Source organism: Accipiter gentilis, chromosome 8, assembly GCF_929443795.1.
Source record: "Accipiter gentilis chromosome 8, bAccGen1.1, whole genome shotgun sequence".
NCBI lineage: Eukaryota > Metazoa > Chordata > Aves > Accipitriformes > Accipitridae > Astur > Astur gentilis.
The window spans coordinates 7,182,661-7,210,109 of record NC_064887.1 but is presented as its reverse complement, the minus strand read 5'-3'; the positions used below and the strand labels follow the sequence as shown (position 1 = coordinate 7,210,109).

Here is a 27,449-nt window from a genome sequence, read left to right as displayed (position 1 = left end):
CACAGAGGGGGATCAGTTCCAGTTGATATGAGCCTGGAAGAAGAGAGAGAGGAAATAACTTAATTGCTTTAGACTTTAGTTCAGCTGGACTCAAGAGGAAAGAATCAGTGTCCCTTTTTTGGAATTCAGCAAGAAGATCGTGTTCTTGGTGAGGACAGATCCTCTGCAGGTTTTGTGGAGGTACTGTACGGAGCGCTGCGGAACATTCACAAAACAGGTGGCTTTATATTTAAAACAGTAACTGCTGTCAGTGACAAAAAGCTGCGTTGCTTTCTTGGAAGTATTGCTGCACTTAGACCATACTGTGTTATAAACAGTATGTTCCTCTCTTTTTGAAATGTGAGGCTTCTGGGCTAAACATTTCTTGGGGGTGGGGGTAGGGGGGTGGAGAGTGTGTGTGTATGTGTGGTGGAGGGTTGTTTTCATGTTTAGTGCTATAATATTGGGCTTAGAAGATAAAAAAAAAGAGATTGGGTAGATGGGGTGTTATATCAAATCTGGGGACTTTGCCTCTAAGACATTTGTAGTTTCAGTTTATCTATCCCTGGTCCCTGAATATCAGTTGATGGGTTGAAAACCAGGGGGGATTTAAAGGAGTGGGAGACGAAATGCAGGAGAAACTGCTGATCTGCCTGTTTGTGGGTAATTTGAACCAGACCCCCAGGGAATGGGAGGGCATTCCCACCTGGAATTCAGATTTTGTGTTGAATGCCGCTAAAATTAAAGATCTCGTAACAGATAGTGCAGCTCCGGTATCCGGCAGTGAAATGCTAAAGCACACGCCGTCTCTGTTTCTCTTCTGTCAATTCCAGCATGCTTTCTTTTGGCATCTCTCATGGATCTTGCAAACTGTGTTGACAAAAAGCAATGGCAGATTGTTTCTTCCCCAGGTCTTTATATTCAGACTATAGCTGCTTCCTCTTTCCTACTCACATTTTCCCATATGGTGACTTTGGAAAATTCCTCTCCGATTTCGTTGGGAAGTGCAGGAAACTCTCGTTGGTAGAAGGTTGCCTATTACTCTCTCTAATTCTGCTGCTCACATCTGGAAAGGATCTGGCTTGGAAAGGGGAGACTCGCTCTGAGCTCAGCGCGTGTAACTGACATGGCATGAGCCGAGGGAGCCTGTGGGGGCAAGAGAAATGTTCTTCTCCATTCATCTGATTTCTGACAGCAAAGGTGAGTTTTCCAGCACTTTATTTTTTTAAAAAGCTGGATTCTCAGACAACATCCAGCAGCTTCCCTTTCAGCTGCAGCTTTTAGAAAGGATATTCAATGTAAGTAACAAATTCAGTTAACCTGTTGATATTGAAGGAGAGGATGTTTTTCCACCTGTGTGTGTGTGTCCAGTGAGAATGTGTGTGGAGAATAATAGATACAGAGATGAGACATTTTGAGCATGATTCTGTTGTTTATTGAGGTAACTGTAATCACCGAGAAGCATACAGTAACTCCTGAAACTTCAGCTTACTTCTTGAGACTGTGCCTTTTGTAGCATTCTGCCTGTGGTGCTGTGTGGCAGCAAAGTGCAGAAATCAGTAGTGGTTCTGTCTGGACTCAGAAAGATGCAACCACAGAAAACCCTGAGCTGGTTTCAGTATAACTTCAGTCTTCGGGTGGAAGGACCCGATCCAAAGCCCACTGACAGCAAGGGAAGAGGACTGACTCTTTCTAGTGGGTTTTGAGCTACTCCGTTAGTAAGGTTTCTTAATAAGGCTTTGGATCAGGCCCATGGGAATGGGTTGAAATGGAGTGAGTTACTTCAGACTTTGAACTAAAAGAAAATAAAAATCTTGCCTGGTTTTTACTGCCTGCACTCCAGATGCAAGCAGATGTTTCTGTACCCAAAGTGTCTCCCTGTGGCACCAGAGCAGCATTCACTTCAAATGCATTGTAGCAGAAACACGCATATTGATGACAATGGGGTGAGATTGCCTCAGAAATTCTAGTGTGCAATAGAAACAATATTTCATGTTAATTTTTTAACATCTTTTCAGCTATATATGTGCAAATCTATAGAGCCCAATACCAACCATGATGTAACTGTGTGCTATGGGAACAGTGTTGGTATTGTTACAGCAGGGCTGGTTGTGACCTGCATTATAAAAAGGATTTTTTTTATTCAGTTTCTTTTGTAAGTATCTGTAAGGATAAGCTGACATATAAGAATACTTTGTTAGAGATCTGATATATCATACTTTCTGAGATTATTTTCTCTAAGGTTTCTGAAATATTTTCTGAGATTAGGTCACCAAATACTAAGGATTTTAGTAATCCACTGTTGGCATACTCATATGGCCAATTTTGATCTCACTATTAATATCTAGCTGCCATATAAGGAACACCATCTGATCTCTGGAATGTTTTATAAAGGAGATTGATTTCATTATACTCAGCTTTGACAGATATGAAAGCTGTGAAATAGTGGAGCAAGGGGAAGAGGGATCAAGCAAACAATGTTCAATGCTTAAAATCACCCAGTATGTGGGTAGGTAGCAAAGATCAGGACCAAAGCAAAACCATCCATGTCTCCGGATGCTCTGTCCTGTAGTCCCACCTTCTCCCATTTCTTCAAGTGTAAGTCAGTGTTTAAAGAAATTTAAGATTTTCATGACTGTGACTGAGAGCAGGATCTCTCCAATGCTTCCCAAGCACCTAAAGTCTATGAAAGCCCCAGAGAGAGTTTAAGCTGGTGCAAAGCAGCAAAGCCCCGTGGATGTAAATGGAGATGTGCCAGTTCTGACGGCTGCCAGTCTGGCTCTGGAGATGTTATTGTTTCCAACGCAAAGAAGGAACCTGGGCTGGCAGAGGTGAACTGAGTACTTATTTCATATTAAGGTCATGAGTCCATTGTGCTTTTTCACCTGAAAAGGTCAGCCTAAATAACAGTTTCTCATCACTGTTGAATACTTCTGTGAGGAATAGCCCAAAGGATAAAAGGCAAGCCATTACCAGCCCTTACTGCAAATGATTATGTATGAAATCTGAGAAGGGCAACAGATGAGACCGAAGGAGCTGGATTAGGGCCAGCTGGCTGGTCCAGTAGATATTCAACTTCTGTTCGAATTATTTTAACCTGCTGCCGGGAAGATAAAAGCTGAACGTTAGCCAGGCCTCTAAGGTTCAGATCAGCACTGTCCAAAATCAATAGGAAGCCCATTTTGTTTTCAGTAGCCGTGAGATTTTGTTATTGTTCGATGCATGTGAAGCAGCCCCTCCGAGAAGCATCCTGAGAGCGTGAGTCACCCTTTTCCAGCGTACCTTGTTTGCATTAACCAGCTTCTTCCCTATGCACAGCTGCGAGGAAACAGTACGACCAACAGTTACACAGAAATCACACTGCAAAACCTCCTCTATAAATCTCCGGGATCATCTGGCGTTTCTCAATGTTTAAAAAAAAGCAAGAAATAGCTGGAGGTGTCGGGGACGGTGCGGGGGTGCTGCCAGGCCGTAGCCGGGGTCCCGCGGGCGGGTCAGCGCCAGGCTGGCTGCCCGGGGCCGGGCAGCGCTCCTCGGCCTCACCCCGCTCCCCAAACCGCCTCGAAAGGAGCTGAAAAGCACCCAGGGAAAGCGGGGGGACGCAGGGCGGCGGCGGCGGCGGGGCTGGCGCCTCAGGCTCCCGCGGCCCCCGGGCGGGAGCTGCGGCGGGGCCGGGGTCCGTCCGTCCGTCCGTGCGTGTGTGCGCCGAGGCGGGCCGGGCCCTGGCGCTGCCGCCGCCGCCGGGGCCCTGAGCCCGCGCCGTGCTCTCGCCTTTCAGGGGCGATGCCGGCCGGCGGCCGGGCGCTGCTGGCGCTGGGGCTCCTGGCGCTGGGCTGCGCCGCCGCCCGCCCGCCGCCGGCGGTCGCCGACAACGACTTCCCCGAGGGCTCCCCCGAGCGGCGGAGGCCGCACGGCCCGGTCCCCGCCTGCCCCCGCGACTGCGGCTGCACCCAGGAGGGCGTCGTGGACTGCGGAGGCATCGACCTGAAGGAGTTCCCGCTCCTGCTGCCGGAGCGGACCAACCACCTCTCCCTGCAGGTAAGGGAGCCGAGACCCGGCCGCGGGTGAGCGAGTACCGGGCCGCGGCGGCCCCTGTCCCTGCCTCCGCCGGCAGCCGGCTCCTTCCCGCGCCGGAAGCGGGAGGGGCGGCAGGCACGGCGCCTGCGCTCGACGGTCGCTCCTGGAGGGGGGCAGGGGCTGTCTCCTCACAGATGCGGGGAGGGAGAAAGGTGGGGAGTTCCTCTCCTCGCTCTCTCTTAGCCCCAAGAGGCGAATGTCGCTCCTGGAGGGGGGCAGGGGCTGTCTCCTCACAGATCCAGGGAGGGAGAAAGGTGGGAAGTTCCTCTCCTCGCTCTCTCCCGGCCCCAAGAGGCGAATGTCGCTCCTGGATGGGGGGCAGGAATTGTCTCCTCACAGATCCGGGGAGGGAGAAAGGTGGGGAGTTCCTCTCCTCGCTCTCTCCCACCCCCAAGAGGAGAATTTTCGTCCGAGCTAATAGTGACTCTTTCTGGTGAAGGCCTTTCCTTCTAAGGCGTCTTTGACGAGGGCCGGCCAGATTACTTCACTAATGAGAATTTTTCTGGCAGCACTACGCGTTAGTTAAAGCGTCGTAAACGCAGTGCACCAGTCCAGACACAGACCCAAACGGTGTCCCCCAGCGTCCCGTCTCTCCCTGCAGCACACGGGCTCACCAAGGAGCAGGCGTAACATGGCCGAAGCCATCCGTCAGAGTGACAGGCGTTGCCTGGTGCTGGTGCTTGCTGGGCTGCCTGGAGCCAGGAGGCTAACGTCATGGCTGCGGCAAATGGTCTGCTGCAGAGACATCATGTCTTGTCAGGATAAAGGCGTGTGAAGTTATGAGATCCACGCTTCAGGTAGAAGCAGCACCCTGTCCTGGACTGTCCGCAGGTTTCCGTGCTCTGCTGTTAGTTAATGGATCCCTATGACCAGCGTTTGGGCAGGCGTCCTTTCCCAGCCTGTGCTCTGACACCTGAGGACGTGGGCAGCGCTGGAGCGTGGCAGCTCCGTGTCCGTCCCTCCTCTGAGCGGTGGCAGTAGTTCCAGGCTTTTCAACGCCTCTTTGGCCCTTAACCAACTGCTTTTTGTTTACTGCTCCTATTTGCCAATTCTGTTCAATGGATGAAATGCAGGTTTTGTTCAGAGCTTTCCATCCAAGTGCAGCGTATTTAGAAAAACTGTAGCGTAAGCTGGTATCTTCCTCAGCAGATCTGTCCCAGGCGCGAGCTCGCCATGGCTCCAGCCTCTACTGCTAAAAGCAAAGAAGCTTTTTGGAGCAGCAGCTGTCACTTTCTGTGTATTGGCCTGGCTTCCAGCACAGTGGGTCCTTGACTGGTCCCCTAGGTGCTAAAACACTAGAATCACTCATTAATGGTCAAAATGTTAGTCAGCATGCTAATGAATATCTGATGGCAGTCACCCCTGACAGTAGAACCAGAGAAAATGAGCCCAATTTGACTCTCCCTGCCCGTGACGAGTTGTTTTTAAAACAACATGTAAATAACAGAAGTAATAAACTTGGAAATCCACAGTGCCAACCTTGTAGCAAATGCTTTGCTGCAGCTACGAGGTTTGGCTGTGGCAGATGGATTATAGGCCTTGCCAGGCATAATCACACTCTTTGTGCGCTACTGGTTCATAAGCTGGATATTTCTGGAGATGAGCACAAGCTACGAAACTTGGTTCATGCCTTCCAATGCTGCTGGGTTTGAAAGTCTTGGGTTTGAGATCTGAGCTTGGCTTATTTCAGAGAGAAGTCTTGACAATGATTTGACATGGTGGGTTCATTTCCAAATTTTATTGGAGTTCCCAGTCTGGGTTTATTGGGATTCTTCTTGGATAGCTTTGCTGATGATTAATACTCTCCTTTTTCTTAGAATAACCAGATAGAAGAAATCTTTCCAGAAGAGCTTGCTCGTCTTTACAGACTAGAAACTCTCAATTTGCAAAATAACAGGCTAACTTCAAAAGGTAAGCTGGCAGAGCTGTGAAGTGGACAGAGCCTGTGCCTCCACAACACCAGCTTGAGCAATGAGGACAGTGACAGCTGATAAGGAAAGCCACAGAGTGATGGATTGACTCGGTTGGAGTGGTTAGCTATAAGCCTCACTCCTTTGGCTGTCACACAGATCATGGAGGCACTTTATCATCAGAAACATAATACTCAGTGTATAAGAATGCAGCATTACTGAACCAGTGGAGGAGACCTGGCAGCAGCACTGTGTACTGTGGCTCAAGATCTTCTCATCCAGGAAACTCCCTCCGGTCCCACAGGCACATCAATGCAATGCACTTGAGAACCAGAAATGTCTACATGCTGAATGATTTCCTTCTGACTGACCTTGTTTCTTAATCCACTCGTTTAGTTCAGCCTAGTCAGTCAGTCAGTGCAGTTTAGTCCAGTTCAGTCCTTGTCAAATTTGGTATGAATACAAGTAATATATATTGCAAATAAGGGAACTTCTACCCTTCTTCTAAAACCATTTTGATTTTTGTAGGCAGGTTTTGCTTGCTAAGTCATATGCTTATTAGGGAAACTTCACAAGGAGTTAGCAAGGAAAGCAAAAGAAACAGAGGAATTGGAGTAAATAGTAAGTGAGGAGGATATGCAATACAAAAAGATAGAATTGTTGTTAACTTGTGTGTCACCCAGTTGCTCTGAATGCTGCTGCTATCCTTATTGCAATGATGGAGAACAGCCTTCATTGAGAATGTGGGACCTTGCATGCGACCCAAAACATAGCACTCTTACATAGTACAAGGAAGGCTGCGCTTAACAGATTCGGACTTTGACATTATTACCTTTGGGGCTTGATGTTTCTCTCACAAGCTTCACTGCAGCCCTGAGTTTCCAATATGTTTTGACATGGGAAATAGCTTCACCTTTGACTTATGGTTATCAAGTGCCAGGTGAAAATGTTATTTGCAGCCTTTCCATTGTGACAGCAATTGTGCTTGTGTGATCAGCTGGATGTGGAGTGATTCAGCTGAAAATTAATAAGTATTGGGGGAGGGTAAGCTCCGAGTTGGATCAGCTCTCTGAGCTGGTTACTGTGTGGCTGCCTGGATTCTGGGGGAGCAGAACAAGAGAAGGGTTATGACATGCAGATGCTGGTGTTATTTTGGCAACATTGTGGTCATAGATCAGATTGATGTGATCATTAAACAACGTCAGATTATGTCCTTCCAAGAAAAATGATTTGCAGATTTATGAGCAAATGACAAAAGAAACTTCTCAGATGGCGTGGTTGCTGTGAGCACCAATAACCAGCTGTACAGCAAATCTACACAGCTCTGTACCTGACCCTTGCCAGTGGGGTTGGCCACAAATCTTGCATGCTTTGGATTTTTAATGGTCTTCCATTGCTCTTAACAGTCTGTGGTTGGTTTTTTTAATTGAAAAAAAATAAAATAAAGACAACAATAGATCTGAGTCAGATTGTTTGAGTAGCAATGAAAAATATTTAAATCTCATATTAAAGATATTACCAGAGGGAGAAAGCTACCCTCTGGTATTTTCACTCAGAGGCAATAAGGTGCCAATGTCACTGATGAGTTATTCCTGTTTTTAAGGGTTGCCAGAGGAAGCATTTGAGCATCTGGAGAACCTGAATTACCTGTACCTGGCAAACAATAAGGTAAGAGTCTCACAAGGCTCTCAGAGGTCTTTTCTAATCAAGTTCTGAAAGTTAAACAAGCAAGTCTTCAATTTTTTTACAATACATATCCTATGTATGTATGATTTTGCTAAATTGATATTCTAATGTAGGTTCATATAAGGTCAAGACAATCAGTGTGCTAAAAAGTTAAAGGGTACACATGCCGGTATATTTTGAACACTTATGTATTTGTGCAACTGGTGAAAGGTTTCTCTTGTGTGTGTAGGGAGGTACAGAAAGCCCCTGCATTTATAAATTACCACTGTCTTCAGCAGGCTTTGGATCAGCTGCATGCAGATTTGGTAGCTGCCTGTACGCAAATAAGCTGTGGGGTAATGATGTGAAATGCTGCATATCTCATTGGATGAGGCTGGTTGAAAAATTTGAGAACAAACACATCCCAATTACCTGTGTTTGAGCCATCAAGATCTGTAAAAAGCTATCCAGTTTTCCCTGACTCCCATTCTTACTAGGTTTTATGAGGGGCGAGGATACCCACACACAGTGAAGCTGTGCAAGTTATGAATTTATTGTTTTAGCTGCAGTGGCGGAAGTTGAATTTCTTTTTTAATGAAGAAGGTCCTAGGTGCTTTCCTATTAATGACCTGAGTTGGATGTCATGACAGAAGCACATCTTTCCTGCCAAGGCTAGGAAATGAAATAATTTCTCACATACCCTTACACCTGGGTGGTTTCCGCTATGGCTTTCGTTATCCCCAGTGATCATCCACAAATATTTGCCACAGAAGAAACTGGGATCCCGCAGAAAAATATAAGTTAAAACGTCAGGCAGAGCTTCTTTTGTCTACAAAACCGTGCCCTTCCATCCCCCCCCTCTCTGTCTCTCTCTCTCTTTATATGCATGTCTGTATATATATATTTTATTATCCTCTTAAAATCTGTGACCTTTTGATGTTTTGTTTATATACATGTGGCCACATTCAGGTTTCAGTCAGGCCAAGACATATCCAGAATCACTCCATAGATTTCTGTATGGAGTGACTGAGAATAGAACCCATTCCTTAGTACAGTAACATTGTGTTCTTTTCTCCCTTTCAAGCACCATTTCCATATAACAATCTTGGCAGTTAATAACTCCATAAAAAGGAACAAGCCAGACTGTGACTAATATTCCAGAACTTTGCACTCCAATTTTCCCTGTGTGACAAAACAAAGTGTTTGGTTTTTCTGGCTTTACTGCAGAGAGAAAAGGATCCCAAAAGAAAATGCAAACATCAGCGAATGTCAGAACTAGTTATAGTGAGAAGTTGTGGACCCACAAAAATAACACATTTCTTTATAAATCACAAGCCAGGACAAACCAGATTGGCTTCAAACTGCATCCACTCTGCAGCAGGAAACACTGCAGATCAAGTAACTGTGGTGTCTGGAGGAGAGCAGGGATTTGCTGGTAGTTTGCTCCTTGTTTTATGGATTATCTTAATGCTGCTTTATCTTCAATTGTGATCCCATCAGATGTAGCTAAATTATCTTTCATAGTTGGTCGGAGAAAAGAAATATCATAGTAGACTAAAAGCCTTCTGTGGCTTATGAGTAACAAGTACTTCAAGTAAAGAATGGATGGTGTATTGTCCTTTTTAGTTTTTCACCCCAGTCTCATAATTTGTATCTATCACAGAGTATCCACAGTAAGCCTTGTTAATAACAGAAATCTCTTCCACCAAACTGTAGACCAGGTCCTGAGCTGTCATTATTATTTACTTTAAGCTGGTGATTTCGGTGACAGAAGGTTTTACATTTCCCTGTATCCCCCAGGTGATATGGGATTCACCTGGATCCAGTACTTCTGTTTATATAAGCAAGAAAACTTTTGTTATAAGCAAGAAAACTTTTTCCAAAACTGGTAATAACTTTTGTATAACCCGAGTTCATTGGTTAACTCATTAGTTAACAGTGGAGAAACACTGTCTGCCATATGGAAAGGAAGATCCAGCAGTAAAGCTGCAAGAAAATTGCAGCTGGAGAAATGCAGATTGCTACTTACTAGGCAATATACTAGACAAAGCTACTCAGTCAACTTTATTTTTGCTAACAGTTACAACAATCCAGCATTAATCCTTCAAGCAGTCAACTAGTGAAGACATGAGTCTCATGACTAAGTGCTGAAATGCCAAAGCAAAGTCCTGAGCAAGTGAAAAATCTTTTTGGATGAAACTTCTCTTTCTCCTGTCTCTTTTTTGTGGTTCTGATGTCTCTCATTTCACATATCTGAGCCATGCCCTTTGTTTTGTATAAAAGTTATGACCTAACAGACGGTGTTTCAAGAGAAAAGCTTTAATGTGCCACTGTGTATGAAAGTGATTAGGTCTGTTTCCTGTGTCTGAATTCTCAATATTGTGTCACAGTCGAGACTTCTTTCTTTCTGAGGCACTGTCAGACCTTCCTAGTCAGAGACGAGTGCCTTTATCCACTTCCCTGAAATCCTATCTCCCAGATCAGGAGGTGAGAGATTACTGGTAAAGCCAAGAGCAGTATCGCAACTGTAGTAGTATGTAGAATGCCTATTTCCACTGCTTATGTACTATCTGGAAATGCTGATAGGAGCGTGATTTGTGGGAAAGATCTTTCTTTGTGTTTGTGACCATTAAACAATTAAGACAGCTTAAGGATGGAGGTTTTGGCACAGGTGAAAATGAAAAACAGTAAATAATGTACTTTCATCTTTTAAAAAACAGGACTGTATTAGGCCCAGACTTTCCCATCCTGTTCTCAAAGCTTTAGATGACAAAGAATTCAGTATCTCCCTAGAAAAGATGTTCTCTCCAGAGCTCTTCAGAGTGTACATAAAATATCATGAGTGGTCTCATTAGTACTATAGCTAACATCTGTAACCATGGTGATTGCACCTGCCTACTGCAATTCAGTAATCTTCTGCTTCTGTACTCAAGGGTTGTATCTATTACAGCATTCTGTTAATAAGTTGTTTTCCAAGGGCTTAATCTTGATGCATAAATCTTCTGGGTTTACGCTTTCCAGAAAACTGTCCTCCAGCCTGTATTGTAACCTGTATTCTTGGTTTCTAGGTGAATGACTTTGCTATTAGCAGCCACTCAGTGAACCTAGCTATTGTATTATCTGGATGCTCTGTAAAACTGAGCGGTTTGGATCATTAGTTTTCACTCCACCAATTTTTGTTCAGATGCAGATGTTACAAGCATTATTTTTTAAATTAAGTTATAAAAATAGCAACAGACTAAGAGCAAACACATCAAATTCTATACCTCTCATCAGCTATAAAGTTTTGGAGACAGGACCTTTCTGTATTTTGTTTCTGATACATCACTTGTTTAATGAACAAAGTATCCCTGTACAGTAGGTCTTTGCTTTGAAGTTCCATTTAATATTCCATCATTTGGCTCAGAAGCATCCCTGTCCTTTGGGAACCTGAACCCTCCATTGATAAGATCATTGTACATGGATGGAATGTTGGAACAGACATATGAAGTGACACTTCCCCCCCACAGTATACTTTCATAAGAGAGTAAGTAGTAGGCCACTGTGAGGTGGGTTGGATTTTTTTGGCACAGCAGACTGAGGAACTAGGAACAATAATAAGCAAAGTGTTTGCTCTCTGAATAACAATTTCCTGATTTCTTCCACCAAAAAGAGACAGGACTCTTCCAACCAAAACAAACATTCATATATCTTGGAGCAAAAGTCTGTCTCCTTCCTGGAGAGATTAGTGAGTGAGGACAATTTGTTTTCGTTCATACAATCTGCATTCAGTTTAATTTATTTTTGCCTGTTTAGAGAAAATAAATTTCAAAGTACTTTGTTGCTAGTCTAATACTTGGTTAAAACATTTGTTGCATTTAGTTGGAATTCCCCTGTATATTTCTTTTACAGCTAACAGTGGCTCCGAAATTCCTACCAAATACCTTGATCAGTGCAGATTTTGCAGCCAATTATCTCACTAAGATATATGGGCTCACATTTGGACAGAAACCAAACTTGAGGTAAGGGATCGGGAAGTAAAACAATAATAGTGTTCTGCCACTGCTTGGATGCAGTTGGTGGGTGATAAGAAACTATCTGGCTAAAACATATTATTGCCTACTTACGTTTTTTGGAAAGAAGCTGACTGTTTGTTATTCTCAGCATGAAAGATTAAATAAGCTCTCAGACAAACACATTCCAAGGGCTTTTACTAGCTGCCAGGCACTTTTGCATAGATAAAAATTAAATTGTCTCCATTTCATTTGTGTATCAGTTACGAGTTGAAAGGAACAGGTTTGGTTTCTCAAAATGGAGATTAACTGTTTAGAAATCCCTAGTTTTATTATAGTCCATTCATTTAAAAAAATTGAATCAGGTTGACAGTACAGTACTCAGTGCAGTTGTGTGTAACTCAACTATATTACAGCTAAGCACTTTAGCACCTTCAGAAGTGGTTCATACCCTCAGGTCTGGTTTCAAAGGTCTCTGCTAGTTTCAGGTTGTGGTTTTCTCAGCTGGATCCAGTTCAGCACATTGGCCCATCTCAAACGCAGATGCTCATAGACCACCTCCTGTGAGATACAGTCTTTTCCAAAGGCATTTTGAGTAATCGATATAGACACTGCAGCATCTAAATCCTGCAAAGACATCTCAGACTCTATTGGTAGCAATTTACAAATCCCAAGTTTGGAAGCGGTTAATAATAGCTGACGCAGTGTAGCTCCTACAGCCCAGTCTTGTGATGAACTGAAGAACTCTCTATTCCCACTGAATTAGTTGAGAGCTGAAGCTACTCTGTACTTACTAGGCCTTTAGTCTCACAGGCTCTTGGTAGCTGAAAAGGCTGAGTCACTCACTGATTTCTGGCAATATCTCGTCATGAAAGAAGATAGATTTATACATGTGTTCTTCCTTAATCTGAGTTGCAGAAGCTGCCGTGTTTTTATATTAAAATTCTTGCACTCTTCTGAAGTGATTTTTGCACTCTCCTATACCAACACTAATTTTAGTCAGAATAGTAACTCATTGATTTCCAAGATTGCTGATATAAAATCCTAACAAAGTTGTTTCAGTTGGTTTATTTGCCCCCGGCAGAGTTCACGGTCTCAGACTGATTATTTGGAAAGCAAGGTTTTCAGAAAGGCAAATATTTATGAGTTAAAAGTACAGCTGACCATGCAGGGTGAACAATATTTTCAGTGTGGCTCTGAACTCCCTGGAGTGTGTGATCACATGACTCTGTTTCCATACTGAGCCTTTCCTTCCTTCCAGAAAGATGTTGCCAAGTCCTCTGCAACTGGTAGAGAATCCATGAACAAGTTAAAAGAGCACACTTTGACACTGTGCCTTTTTGCAGTTTTAACCTGTCTCTACAATTTTAGCTGCCTGCTGCATCTTGGGGTAAACACAGGAAAGGAAGAGGTAATCAAAGTCAGTAAAATCCTATAATTTCTTTTGTTAAAGTCAAATTAATTCATTTAGCAATTAAGCCAATGAAAAAGAGGAATAACTTCATAAGGGTCCATTGTTTTATACAGAATTAAAGCCCGTGTAAGAAAGAATGAATCCATTTTTAAGAATCTGATTGGAGAAACTCTTCTGTGAATATTAAAGTTGAAAAGTAAGAAGGATAAAGGGAAAATAAGAAGCCCTCTTTCTCCCTACCTCAAAGGTTCATTAGAAAACAAAATTCTTCCAGACTGAGTAAATCTGCTCTCTTCCTGTCATTACTCTACACCTTTCTGAGTTCTAGTAGGAGAGAAACTGTTTCCTGGGGTATCTCCAGCCTTCATGGGAGCAGAAAGAATGGAGGGGTGAGAGATGCCCCTTTCTTAAGAGGTTGATTTTGCAAGGCCAAGAAGCCCAGATTTGATTCCAAATAGAAGTTAAAATTGGGGGCATATCTACTAATCAGATATGAGTTTTAACCCTCTCCAGTGAGGCCACCACACTGACATTCTTTGTTTCAAAGCGCTGAACAATCCCAGACTTGCACTTAGTTTCTTGTGAAGAAGATAAGGCTACTTGTGAAATTTATATTCACATGCAGGTTTGGATTTTGAATAGACCTAAATTTCAGAGAGTATTTGGACCAACCATTTTGTTTTGCATCTATATCCCTTGCTAAATGAAAGGGCAAATTTTCAAAACAAATCTAATTATCTCAAGGAAAGAAGAAAATATTGAAATATAATTTTTGAACAGGTTTCTCTTGGTAAACAGGAAGACCCAGATCTCACTCTCTGTTTGACTTCGTCTTTTTTCTCCTTCCAACAGATCTGTGTATCTTCATAACAACAAACTTTCAGATGCTGGGTTACCTGATAATATGTTCAATGGCTCTGATAATGTGGAGATACTCATTATGTCCAGCAATTTCTTGAAGTATGTTCCAAAGAATCTCCCTCCAGCACTATTTAAATTACACTTAAAGGTAATGACAGCAAGGTTTTGTATTCCTTTACGATTGTGACAAAGTACTGTGTTTGTGTGGGATTCAAACCACACAGCCAGGCCATTTCAGTGCACTTGGAAACATTCCCAGGCCCATTTTAAGTCTCATCTGCTATATCCTCAACAGTAGCTGTCTCCCATGTCCTTACTTTTTTCATGAGTAACAGTGTGTTTTTGCAAAACACCAAAATGCTCACAGGGGACAAAAATGCTTTTCTGTGTTTCAGGGGAATGTATTGCAAACGCCTGTGTGGTAGCATTGTTGTTCTGTTCCCTGTATATAATGATATTAATACATATTAGTACAAGAAGGTAGATCATTCTCCATGGCCATCCAGTGATTGGCCTCCCAGTTAAGTTTGCCACTGATGATGCTGTTTTTCCTGACAGCTGCTTACCCACTACGTACTGGCTTTGCTCAATAACTCATTTCACATAGACTACTGTTTTCTAGCATCAGTGATTTCTGTTTGCTACTGAACTGGCAATTCAGACAGCACAGAGAAAATTTGGATCAGTGATTCTTTACTGCTACAACTTCTCCAGCAATAGTGCAATAGCAGAAGTTGTGGTATTAACTAGTCTCCAGCATTTTTAATTCTGTGTCATCTGATTTCGATAAAAGCACTTCATCATGTCTGTGCTAGAGATCTCAGCCTTGTTAACAACGGGAGAGCTTGCAGCGGTAGGGAGTCCTGGTTCCGCTTGCTCCTAGTGTTGACAGCTCCTTGGACATGTGTAGACTGGAGTCTGTTATCAGCCCCTGGACTTAGGCAGTTCTGTGTTGCCTCCCAGCTTTCTTTTCCCTTGAAGGTTTCACCGCTATTTCCCATTAAAGTCTTCTAGAAAACAGGCTTCTCCAGCTTGAAGAAAAGGCAAACAGCCTCATCCTTTAAATTGCTGGAATTTCCGTGCAAAGTGTGAAGTTACTAGTCCCTTGCATTTTATTGCCATTTATAGGTAATCATATCTCCTAAAGGGGTCTCAGACTTTGAGGACTACACTTTGAACCCATATCCTTCCCTGCTGTTACCAGTTGTGTTAAGGGCAGAGGAGCTGTAGAGAGAAACGAGCATTTTGTTTTCAAGTACACCGCCTGTCAGTAGTAACATTTACCTTGATATTTTGACTGGGAAAAAAACAGGACAATGAGAAAGGAGAGACAGCCAATAGTAGACCAAAAGTGTCCAAAAGGTGTACTTTAGATGTGACAGATCTTTTTTTTTTTCTTTCACTATTAATTGAGACACTCAGCCAAATCTGTCTGTGGTGTCATCCACTTTATATTAGTTGGCACGTGAATCTAGTCTAGTCTGGCCATCACGTTATTGTATATATGTGGGTTGTGGGAATTTTAACAGTTTCAGTGTCAGTGTTTTATATATCCTTTTATAATTCCTACAGTTCCTGTATGGAATTTCTAAGTGGAATTTAGTTTTATATTTTGCTCGTGTCTGCCTGCTGGCTACTCCAAAGCCACACTAAGGCAATGGGAGTAATTATTTTGGAATCTACACTGCAGGAACTGTACTTTTTGGAAGGCCATTAATGCTGGAAGGATGGCTGGTTCCCAGCTTCCAACCTAATTCTTCTTTATGGTGAAATCTGTCTTAGAAAATCCAGGAATTTTGAGCAAACTCCAGAGGTAGTTGCCTAGATTACATTATACATTTGCACAAAGGTGGAAGGACTATGAACGCAAAATAAAACTGTCCAGGGGGCGGGGGGGAAATTCTAACTCCTTAGCCCAAAGATTCCATGGGGAATCAATAAAAATAGGTTGTAATATTTCAGTCTAGTATTTGTATTTATTTCTTAAGCAGAAGTATAATGCCCACTGAAATATCTTATGTCTATCCCTTTTGAAGTTTAATGGCCTGGTGCTAGTTGAGCAGAACCTGAATGTCGTATGTTGTTTCACGCTAAATAATGTGCTTTATGCTTCTGGTGACTCTAGAACAACAAGCTAGAGAAGATTCCCAAAGGAGCCTTCAGTGAACTTACAGGTCTGCGGGAGCTGTATTTACAGAATAACTACTTGACTAATGAAGGAATGGACAACGAAACTTTCTGGTGAGATTGAGATCTGTAGTTTGTATCTCTGTCTACCTCCTCTGGTACAGTAGTACACCTACTGAACAAAGTACATCTTAAAAAGTACATTTATTAAAAGCTGCATGACGTTATGCATTTCTCTGCTAAGTCTTTATGAAAAGTCTTAAGATTCAGATGCTGCCATTCAAAAGCAAAGGCCTGGGTGAGTGGTTTGAATTCATACTGCAGAATACTTTTAAACAAAAGACACTGAACAGATTGCATCACTCCCTGATTGCCACAGACCCAATCACACCAGGTATTAAGTGCCTTCTGGAAAAAGGCCACCTAGAACAATGTTGAAAGCTGGTCTCTGTTCTTCCAAACCACTCAAAAGTGAGGTTACTTGGGACTTGCCAGTTTGAGGGACAGTTGACTGGAAGTTAAGGCCAGACGTCCATCTTTGCTAAAGCCACTTCTGTGTTTCTGTGAGGGTGACCTGAAAGCAGCCACAGATACACAGATTTGAATTCATCTGGCACAGCTGTACCCCAGTGCAGATGATTGCTGCAGTAGGCAGGGATGCAGTGGTGCTGCTCAATAGCCAGATGGCTGCAAAAGCTTTGCTACAAACCAGTGCAACAGGAATAGCCTTTGGCTGTCCTAAATTTAGCCTGGAACTTAGCACTTCAAAAAGTTAACATTTGTGTCTCTGCTTGCACTGGGTGCTGCCTTTGTTCTACATGAAAATCCAGATCACATAATCTGTCCTGCCCATAAATTAATTCTGTAAATTTTCTGGTCTCCAGACATGAAAATGTATCAAACCGTGCTTTCCTTTTCCACTTCCCACTCCCAGAAACCTCCCTTAGTAATTTGCCATAGCTGTGTTGTGTCTGCCTGCAGATCATGTTGGACATATCATTTCTGTTAAGATTTTGATGAACAGAGTACAGTGGCTATAGCTAAGGCACCAGTTACAGTCAGCAGAGGGGGTGGATATTGCTCCTTGCTCTCATGATAGCTCTGTACAGCACAGCATAGTGCTACTGAGATGTGCCCAAGCCAGGGAAACGTTACGGCTTGCAGCAATGAAGTGATTTACCCAAAGAGTATATTTGCTCATTCAGAGCATGTTTGGATAGTTGTGAATAGCAGTGTAGTAACCAATAAGTAATGCCTGTAATGCATTAGTTCTCCCATTTCCTGAAAACTTTCTAGTCATCTGCAGTGGGTTACTAGTGCCATGCAGATTAGAAGTCTCATTTGAACTGAGAAACTGACTTGAAATACAAGGGAATACAGGGCTCCTCAGTCCTGGCATATAATACCATTGATCCTCATCCAGTTGGTATAAGGGGCTGGTCTGAGGATTTATTTTAGCCTCAACTGAGTCTGTGGAATCCAGATTCAGTAGCTTACACAAAGCAGCTCTAGCCCTGACTCACTTCCATAATGCTGGAGGGTCAGAAGTTCACTACCTTAGCCTAGGACATTGAATTAGCATTCCTACTTTTCATAAGAGTAACATTTTGTCATCTAAAAAGCAGACCTGCTTTTCAATTTCAATATACACTTTCAGAGAGACAAAAATCACTCATGCTCAGGCTATATTTCTTTGAAAGCAAGGGCTAAATTCTATGTTCTAATGGTGCTCCCACGGCATCTTTCTTGTAGTATTTGTTCACTGAAATTGCTCATATGTTGCTATCTGTGGTGTCAAATGAGAGAACAGGGGACTGCAAAACTGATCTCAGGTCTCAGCCCGTTGGCAGTTTGGATGTCTGTGGACTCTAGCAAGTTCTCTTGCTAGTGTGGCTGGGGAGCAATGGCAATGCCTGGTCCTAATCCCTCATGGCAGTGTAGGAGCTCCCTGTTTTGCTGTCCACATCAGCCATATCATGAGACAAAGAAAGGCAGTAGTGGGAGCTGTGCTGGGTAAAAAGACTCTAAAGCAAAGATTGTAAAATCCTAGGGCAAGTTGGTTATTGTTTCACCTTGCAGAATCTAAATGGAGAGTGTTTTCTTTCCTGCTTTCCCAAGGAAATTGTCTAGTCTTGAATATCTGGATTTGTCCAGCAATAACCTCTCACAAATCCCAAGTGGTTTACCTCGAAACATTGTCCTCCTCCACCTGGAGAAGAATGCAATTAAGGTGATTGGCAGAGATGTCCTGACCCAAATTAAGAACCTGGAGTACCTTCTGCTCCACAATAACAAATTAAAAGCCCGAGGTATTCACCCATTAGCCTTCCAGGGCTTAAAGAAGCTGCACACTGTCCACCTGTACAACAACATGCTGGAAAGAATTCCCAGTGGGCTCCCCCGACGAGTGAAAACACTTATGATCCTTCATAACCAGATCTCTGAGATTAACAGGAATGACTTTGCTACCACTTACTTCCTTGAAGAGCTGAACCTGAGCTACAACAAGCTCAAAAGTCCCCAGATCCATCGGGAGGCCTTCCGTAAACTGAGGCAACTAAAGTCCTTGGATCTTTCTGGAAACAATCTCCACACGGTGCCCTTTGGCTTTCCAAAGAACTTGCAGATTCTGAAGCTGAAGGAGAACGAGATAAGCATCATCCCAAAAGGGACTTTGTCTGGGATGACAAAGCTGCGGGAACTGTATTTGAGCAACAATAAACTGAAAGTAAATTCAATTTATTCGAGAGCATGGAGAGAACTCAGCAGTCTCCAGGTAGAAACACCATCTTCTCTACTTGTTTTGGTAATGCTGATGTCGTTGTCTGTCTGCCTAAGCCAATTTGTACAGCACCAATACTAGATGTGCTTGGTTCTCATGTTCTGGGCTTGCATTGCAAGTGCTGCACCCTCTGTTTCTAGAGTAGAAGTGATGTGCTGTTGTGCCAGAGGTGGGTACCTGCCACTGCTGACCAGGGTGGTGGTCCACCGTGTACTGCTGATATTGGGAAATGTAAAAACATCTTTGTTTCTGAACCCTAACGGTGTCCTATATTTTCAGATAAACATTAGTGAATGCTGTCATTAAAACTGAAATTATGCCTTTTAAATAGCTTGTCTCCCAAAAGATTTAAAATCAGCTCTGAAGAGAGACAGCAGGAGGAAGGAATGCATAAACAAAAACGCTCTTAATTCTCAAAGCCCCCACATCAGCTTATAGTCAGACAGGCCAAGCTGTAGGATTTAGCAGCTCAGCTGGCTAAGGCACCTGGATAGCAGCTAGGAGGTCTGGATTCAATCAGCAGTCTTCTCGTTTGCTTAATTGTTGGAGAAAGTTAAACACAAACCATAAGGCAGGCAGGAACAATCACATTTATGCTGTGCCAAATGACCTTTCAGAATTGTTACGCTGGCTGAAGGATTTGTCTGCATTTCCTTTTAGGCAACAGCCTGTTTCCTGCAGTAAAAGGTATTACCTATGTCATATGGCAACCATCTAGGGTGCATATGGTTAGGTCACTGTACAGGCAAAGTTTGTATGCCTCAGAGATCAGGCATAAGGGACATGGAGCATATGTCACACTGGCCCCCAGTGTGTTTTCAGACAATCCAAACATTTATCTATGTGAACATTTCTCTTTCTGTTGTTTCTGGGAATGAACAATAGCTTGTTTTTCAGTTAATGTGAATCAGCAATGCAGCAACAGCATCTGTAGAGCTGTTGGTTTGCATCAGCTGCAGATTTGGTCCATGGCTTTAATAATACATTTTGCATTTGTTTGGTCCCTCAGTGATATATGCGTGTGTGTATGTGTGTGTGTGTGTTAGCTTTAGTTGTTGGTTGGAATGACAAGCTCTCCTTCTTGACAGGCCTGATTCGTAGCTACTTCACGTTACTTTTATTCTACTGGCACTCCCTTGTAGTCAGTGTCAAGCCAGAGTAACATGTTGCTGAATCAAACATTGGCCCTTCAGTTGAACCTACCCCACAGCAAACCCTGTTCATATTAAACAAGGTTAAAGGTAATAGCACATACTTAAAATTCTGTTAGACTAACGGTGCATTGTTGGCTGTTGCTTTTTTCTGGAACAGCGTTACTACTTGTTAGTTATTTCCATGATAGTACATATGAATCTTTTTTATCATTAAGGGCTTAACTGTGAAATAGGTTGAGTTGGTGCACTGGAGTGGATTTGACAAATAACCATCATGTAAGATCCTGATCCTACGTGTACTTAGCATACACTTCAGTCCACACTGTTTCCATGGAAATCACTGAAGACTGCAATTGCAAAGCTAGACATTTACATAATTGTTTGCCAGACTGGGGTTATGTGGAGAATAAAACCACTGAAATCATGACAATCATTTGCAGAAGTGTAGCTTTGAATAATCTGTAACTAGTGTGTCAGCTTGGTGCTATGAAAATGCTACAATACAGGATAAAACAACACTTCTGTTGATCCATTTTCTTGCATAAAATTCATCTGAGAAATGATCATGGCCTTTAGTCTTGATGTCTTCATACATTGTCCATGTTAGAATACTTTCATGTGTTTTTATGTGTAACTATAACTAGTCACTAACCTTAGGTAGTGAAGTGTTTGCAGTAGCAGCTTTCAAGGAATTCCCATGCATATCTGAAACCCAGTCTGCTTTTAATTCACTTAAAGCAGGCATGGGCTAAAGCCCGAGGACAGAGATAAAGAAATGCTGGAACTCCTAAACAAAACAGCATGGTGTCTCATGTGAAATCATGATGCTAAATAGTAATGTAAGAGAGCAGAATTGTCATGGCCACACTTACCTTGATGCAAATTAAAAGGTAGATTAAATTAGTTTATGCTATAATAAATATCACTTCAGTTTTCCACTGTAAACTCAAACTGAACCTTTCTGCATGGCTCACAATTTGCAATGTCCACTGTATACATGGTGTTTGTCATTTTCCTGACCTCACCAGAAGGGAGATGTTCTGAAGCAGACTCAGCAAAGTACCATCTGAAAAATAAAGCCTGTTTCCAGATGATTTTCAAACGCAACAAATCCTGGATAAGCTTTGCATAAACATCTCACTTCTGCACTGTTACCATACTAAGTTTTTTATAAGTGCATATATATGTATTTTTATAGACTTATGTGTATGTGTGTATATATATATATTAAAAAGAATGGATAAACTTCCAAAGGAAGGGGTATGTGTGCATAGAGCCAGCCTTTGAAAGCTCATTTGTTGTCAAATACCTTTTTGGAGTGCTGCTAATATTTAAATTCAATTATTTATTTGACCCCTTGTTGACTCTTCCTTGCAGTCACTAGACATGGCTGGCAACCAGCTGACTTCTATCCCATCAGGCCTGCCAGAATCTCTGGAATATCTGTACCTTCAGAACAACAAGATCACAACAGTTTCAGAGAATGCTTTTGAATCCACGCCCAAAATAAAGGGGATTTACCTCAGGTAAGGTCAAGTTTCCACTTCAACACACAAAATTTCTTCTTCTTCATCCACTTTATAACTGCTTACTTTTTAGAAAGTGTTTAAAATCCTAACGTTCTAAATAAGCAACTTTGGTTTATAGTAATGCATGATGAAACTATTTTCATTTGCTTAGAGAAGACATGGATACACATAATAAGCTCTTTCTGTTCGGAGAGTTTGTCTTTTATGTGCTTATTAGAATGGATTAGGCATGTTAGAAATTCTGGGAAATTAATGTTTAACATTATGTCATATTCCAACATTCAGCTGTGAGCTAAAAGTTTACAGTCTACAGTTTACTTGTAGAACTACAGCTTCGCCTGTGTCTGTTAGCCCTGGATTTTGACAAAATCCCCCTCTAGTGAGGTGCGTATGACTAATCTTGAAGTTGTGTGCATTCACTTCATAGTTTTGTCAGAAACAGGTGACAAGTTACAACTGTGACAGTTATGTAACTAAGTTTAGAAGCTTCTCTGTTTTTTTTTCCCTACTCTGTCAGTTGGATGAGGACTTTGTTTTTCTAGGTGACAGATACTGACCTTTATTACATATAATGTAAATTCACAGTAATGTAACTGATTCAAGCAGAGATTTATACTAGAAGTGGTGAAGCAAGAATCTGGCCGCGTAATATATTCAATTTTAATCTGATGGAACATTATTGCAAATATTGCTTACAAGTCATTTATGAACCTCTACAGAGTATTTGATTAAGCTGATCCAATGTATGTGTTCAAAAAGCCTAGGCTGCCTGCTGCACAAGACTAAATATGGCCTTATTTTGTCTGTATGCAACTAAACTGTTCTGTAGTTCTGAATAGTTCTGAAGCATACCTTTTTGGATGAGTGATTCCATACCAAGCAAATAAAATTACAAAGTCTGGTGTAAATTAGAGCAGTCTGTCTATTCAGCTGCTCACATTTATGAGATTTTAGTGAATGCTTGGATGCAAACCAGAAACCACATACCACATTCTATATTTTTATATAAAGAGAAAAAAGGAATTTGCAAAACTGTTTTGCTAACATATTTAGGAGGCACCTCCACTCAAGCTAAGTTGTATTTCTTAATAGGAGGCTATTAATCATTGCAATGCTGTGAAACCATAATAGACATCTGGAATATTAGACAGAATATGATTTTAAGCATGTTCGAGAGCAACATACTAAGCAGTATATGTGAGAGGTTCTTAAATTGCAGATTAGTTTATTTATATTCCCGGAAACCCAAATAACAGATGAAAAATTATTGCATGTTGCTTTGTTTCTAAAGGGATACTTTGTACCAGTATTTTGAGTTTTGTGGGAGAAGAATTAAACTATCCAGGGATGACACAGAATTTTATGAAAAATCATGTTACACTTTGAAATGTGGGCTATGGAGCAGATGCCTTTCCTCTCTGGGAAGGAGAAAGCAGAATACCAAGAGAAAGAATCTGTGGGGGAGGAATTCCAATATTACGATTTTTTTTCCTTGTAGAATACAGTTATAGAAGGGGGAAGAGGGGCTGGGGCAGAAAAAAGTAGGAGTTTTTTGAAAGCTTGATCAGTGAACTTGAAATCAGTGGGAAATACTTAATGTTTCCCAATATTTTCCTGCAAGGTCCTTTGTGGTGATACAGAGTGCTGTCAGCAAACTTTTTTCAGTCACTGCATTTACCTGCTTGCTAATCGGCACCTGCTTTCCCTTCCTTTTTCCATCCAGAGGAATCAGTACTCCTAGAGTGCTGTTGTGGGTCAGTGTAATGTTAGAGTAACTTGGGTCAGTGTAAGTTAGAGTAACTCTGCAGAATGGTTTCCTCCTAGTCTCCTCATTTCTGTGCTGGATATAAAAATGGGTTTATTTTAACAGGAAGGCCTTTTTGTTTGTTTAAAGGTTTAATAAGATTGCAGTTGGAGCACTGAAGGAAAGTACCTTCCAAAACCTAAAGCACTTACAGGTGCTGGATATTGAAGGGAACCTTGAATTCAGCAACAGTTCAAAGAATAAGGATGACTCAGAAGAGGAAATGGAAGATGAGGAAGAGGAAGAAGAACTGAGATAAAATGTGAACTCACACAATTGCATCATGTGTGAGGTAACAACTGTAGTTTAGTTAAATCAAGGACCTAGTTCTCAGACTCTTGTATAAATACTTCCAATTTACAAGTATGATTAAAACATAACAAGTGGGTGTCTGAGCCCTGGACTCAAAGACTTCCACTAAAACATGACTGGGAATTGCAGAATCAAGAAGGGTTGAAAATACATTATTTTGTAAAATGAAATGGTCAGTATAGATTTGTGTTTTATCAGAGGCAGTGGGCTGTTCATAGTCGCTTCTGCTTATAGCCACAGCAGACACAGTAGGTAAATATGAAGGTCATTATTTACTGATTCTGATAACAAAAAATGAAAAGGTATTTTATGATATTTTTAAGCAACTGGTTCAAAAGGAAAACAAAGAACAAGCTGTGAAGCTTTCTGATGCAGAAGACCATGTGAAAATGGATTTAAAAAATTAGACAAATTAAAGGAAGATAGACCCATTGGTGTCTGTTAAACATGGCATTAAGATTACAACCTCTGTCTCAAATAGTCCTTAAAACACTGACCACTCAGAGTGGGAAGATAATGCTATCATTGGCATATTTCTTATGGAAAGAATATGTACTTCAGGTCACTTTTGGAGGTGGTATGCAGTGCTGGATTGATGCCTGGTCCAGGATAGCCAGTTCTCACAACAGCCTGTGCTTTTGCTACTGCTAAGTCTTGGTGAGGGTTCATTGTTCACTTCACCAGATTCACTGGAAGGTCTCTGGCCAGTTACAGGTTGTGATTGATGCTGACTTTGCTTCCAGACTGGTAATTGAAATTAAGATCTCAGTATTCCATAAACAATTTGGCCAGCCACTCAATCTCTGTAGTTGAACCTCTTTTTTTTTTTTTTTCAACTGCAGAAGAAAGGATGGAGAATTATGTTTGAAGAATATGCATTTTTCTGTAAGAAGAAAAGGGATCTGCTTGATGCATCTCTTAAGCATTTTATGTTCGAAGATGATGAGGTTCAAGACACTACTCTCTACTTTTGGAGATATAAACTCTAAGACTTGAAAAAAAATGTTTAGTTTTGTCCCTAGTTAACATTTTGTCGTAGGGAATGACACAAGGAATTGCTAGGAATGGTGCTAATATGCTGAAAAGATGATGGGGCTTGAAAAGGGCAGAAGCTACTTAGAAAGTCAGACGTTAGACGTCTCCTGGCTGGGCTGTATGAAGTTTTTGTGAGAGAAGAAATAATTTACATCTGCAGATTTAGAGTACATATTACTTCCGAATCAACACATCTCTGGTTTGGTTTGGGGCACGTGTGACATGTCAGCAGGTACTAAGTTTAGCATATTCTGAATTCTGTATTCCATTATGTAATTGATTTTGTTTTTCTGATGTTTTGCAGGAAAGCATATGGAAAATTACATATATGTCTATGTGTATATATCTATATAGACATACAGAGAACACTTAGCAAAACGTGCAATGAATTACGCAGAAACTGTCATGGCACTGGGCCAGGCTCATGGAAGACAGTGTGTTACAGTGCCTTATTCAGGGAGAGACCCTGAATGCCTTTCCAAAGCTTCCAAATCATCTTATACAAGACCCAGGATCATAAGGGATTGCTCTGGAACTCACAAAAGCTGGCTTTTGTTTCTTCTGTTTCTCTTCCTTCACTGTTTCCATCTGTAATAACAATATGGGACTGTTTTGAACACATGCCTTCAAATGCTGTTTTTGTCACTGCATTTTAAGTGAACCATATATATGCTTCTTTTCTTTTCCTCCACCCCAAAGAAGCTGTTGTTGATCAGGTGAGATGGGTATTTGCAGTAGTTTCATGTGTAGAGCAGTATATGAGGCATTTTGGTCATCAAGCAGCAGTAGTAATTCTGGATGCAACTATTCCTCTGTTATAACAATGTGTATATTTGGATGAGAAAAACAAAGTAAGGCTGGATCCCATAATATTTTATCTCTACTGCCAAAGCCTGCAGTATATGCCTGTTTTAGAAAGGTTTTAAGATAAAACAATTGCTCTTGTGAATATATATAAAAAATCTGTATGTCTGCCTTCCAGAGCTCTGGTAAAGTTTCTGTCTTGCTGATTTTTGCCCGTGTGGCAGCTGTGTGAATATCTCCGAAAGTATGTCCAGAAGATTGAGTAACAGTATGCAGTTTAATATATGTGGTAGAATTTTTCACATATTGTATATCATTCACATTAAGAGTCAGAAGTGAGACTAATGAAGCAAAAGAGATAACTGAGTGTGGGGTGTCTTAGGAGAAAACTGTTAAGAATCAAGAGAAATTTCCATGTTTAGTTCAACTCCGGAGACAGTGCCTGCTGTCATACTCTCTTAAATCCTCACCTATTTTATGGTGTTGAGTATTCTCAGCTTCTGTTGGAATTGTGGGAAAAAAGGAAACGAAGGAAAAGCAGGCCTACAGAGGTACCTGGATGGCAAGTTGCTTATTTGATTATAATGTCCTTCATCTGAGGTAGCTAATCTGCTTGATGAAATGGTCTTTTCTTTTGAGGATTTGTGATTGAACACATGTTGTTTTGCATACTGCATTCCAGGATTTACTTGGAAACACAGTTGGCTTAATTCTTTACCAGCTGTTTTCCTGCTGGAGAAGATCTAGTTCCACACTCTCCCTTTGGGGTCACGTAGCACATGACAGTAATTTCAAGCTGATATTTCCTACCTTAGACAATTCAACACGATCATGAATCATAGAAGGAAAGATTGCTTCCTGAAAGACATAAATGCTTGGCCCTAAAAATTGCAAAAAACCCCACATTTTTTAATTTCAGCTACACAGCTGAACAATAAAATAGCCTTCCAACTGACTTTTGGGATAGATTTATATGTAAAATGTTTACAGAATATAGGTCAAATCAATTAGCTGTGTCCAGTAAAGCCCAGTGGAAGTTTTGCTGGTGAAGCAGACCTATTTATTATACTCCTGAACCAGCTGAGAATATGCAGATTTGTACAGTTTTATCAAAAACTCTTTGATTAGCTTTAAACTTCAGTCCCTTACACTGTGATTCTGTGAGAAGCTGGGTGCCCAAGAGTCCCTTTGAATCCCTGAGAGTCTGATGTGGTGAATGCAGGGGTGAAGGTATGTTTTAGCACCTTGTAGAATCAGGCCCAAAATTTCAGGATGATGCATACACTGTTTAACTTCTTAATCAAGCCTCAGCCTTTGCCAGAGGAGACCCACCTACAGTTGAAGGAGCATATCCTGTAGACTAAGCAGTTAGGAAACCCTTTTCCAAGTTTATTTCAAAATAACTGCACACTGAACCTGTCCTTTAAAGGGGATGATGATTTCCAGCAGCCAAAAAAAAAAAAAAAAAAAAAGAAAAAGATATTCCTCTTCCCCAGTAAAGGCCTCAAAACCCCTCAAGAAGAATGTCTTTTGATTGTCGTGTAAGAGATTGATGAGAGAGAACGACAGGCTTGATTCCTTGCTTATCTGGTATCATCAGCACCTATGACATTGGCCATAAAACTGTCAAACCGAAATGTTAGTTTGTTTGTTTCTGTCAAAGGAATAAGAGGCTCCATGAGAGATGATGAAGAATAGTCAGAAGTCCATGGGACTAAGCCCGCATATTTTTTTGGTTGTGGGTGGTACCTGTAATCCAAAGGTCCAACCCAGACCTTGGGTGGAGCAGGACTCAGGAACAGGGTCTAATATTATTTCCTTTATGAGGAGGGTTGCGAAGTTGGCTTCTCCTTAGCCCACAAAGTTGGGCCAGAAAGAGACAACACAACTGTTCCTTTCTTTTAAACTTTCTTCCTGTGAATTGCTTGGATTTGGGAAAGAGAAGAATAGAAAGTTTTTAAGGCTGAGATAGATGTATAGATAGTGAAAACTTGAAGTCTAAAA

General features: G+C 41.6%; 1 protein-coding gene across 3 annotated transcripts; it reads left to right on the top strand.

Moving 5' to 3' along the window:
• Nucleotides 1-4: 4 nt before the first annotated feature.
• On the top strand, nt 5-25,651 carry PODN (podocan). Of its 3 annotated transcripts, XM_049809190.1 has the most exons (12): nt 5-217; nt 1,054-1,179; nt 3,758-4,017; nt 5,874-5,967; nt 7,570-7,634; nt 11,523-11,632; nt 13,890-14,046; nt 16,024-16,139; nt 18,144-18,801; nt 21,339-21,487; nt 23,385-23,586; nt 24,946-25,651. In XM_049809190.1, the coding sequence occupies exons 2-11, from the start codon at nt 1,143-1,145 to the stop codon at nt 23,551-23,553; spliced, it is 1,815 nt and encodes a 604-aa protein (XP_049665147.1). In that variant the 5' UTR covers nt 5-217; nt 1,054-1,142; the 3' UTR covers nt 23,554-23,586; nt 24,946-25,651. The 3 variants fall into 3 exon arrangements, with proteins under 3 accessions (XP_049665147.1, XP_049665148.1, XP_049665149.1); XM_049809191.1 differs by lacking the exon at nt 1,054-1,179 and having other exon boundaries at nt 5-180; XM_049809192.1 differs by lacking the exon at nt 1,054-1,179.
• Nucleotides 25,652-27,449: the final 1,798 nt, after the last annotated feature.

Bases quoted from the DNA above. Each gene is read 5' to 3' on its own strand.
- PODN (XM_049809190.1), top strand. From the start codon at position 1,143: ATGTTCTTCTCCATTCATCTGATTTCTGACAGCAAAG. The intron at 5,968-7,569 runs GTAAGCTGGCAG...CCTGTTTTTAAG, and splicing joins TAACAGGCTAACTTCAAAAG to GGTTGCCAGAGGAAGCATTT. The intron at 21,488-23,384 runs GTAAGGTCAAGT...GTTTGTTTAAAG, and splicing joins ATAAAGGGGATTTACCTCAG to GTTTAATAAGATTGCAGTTG.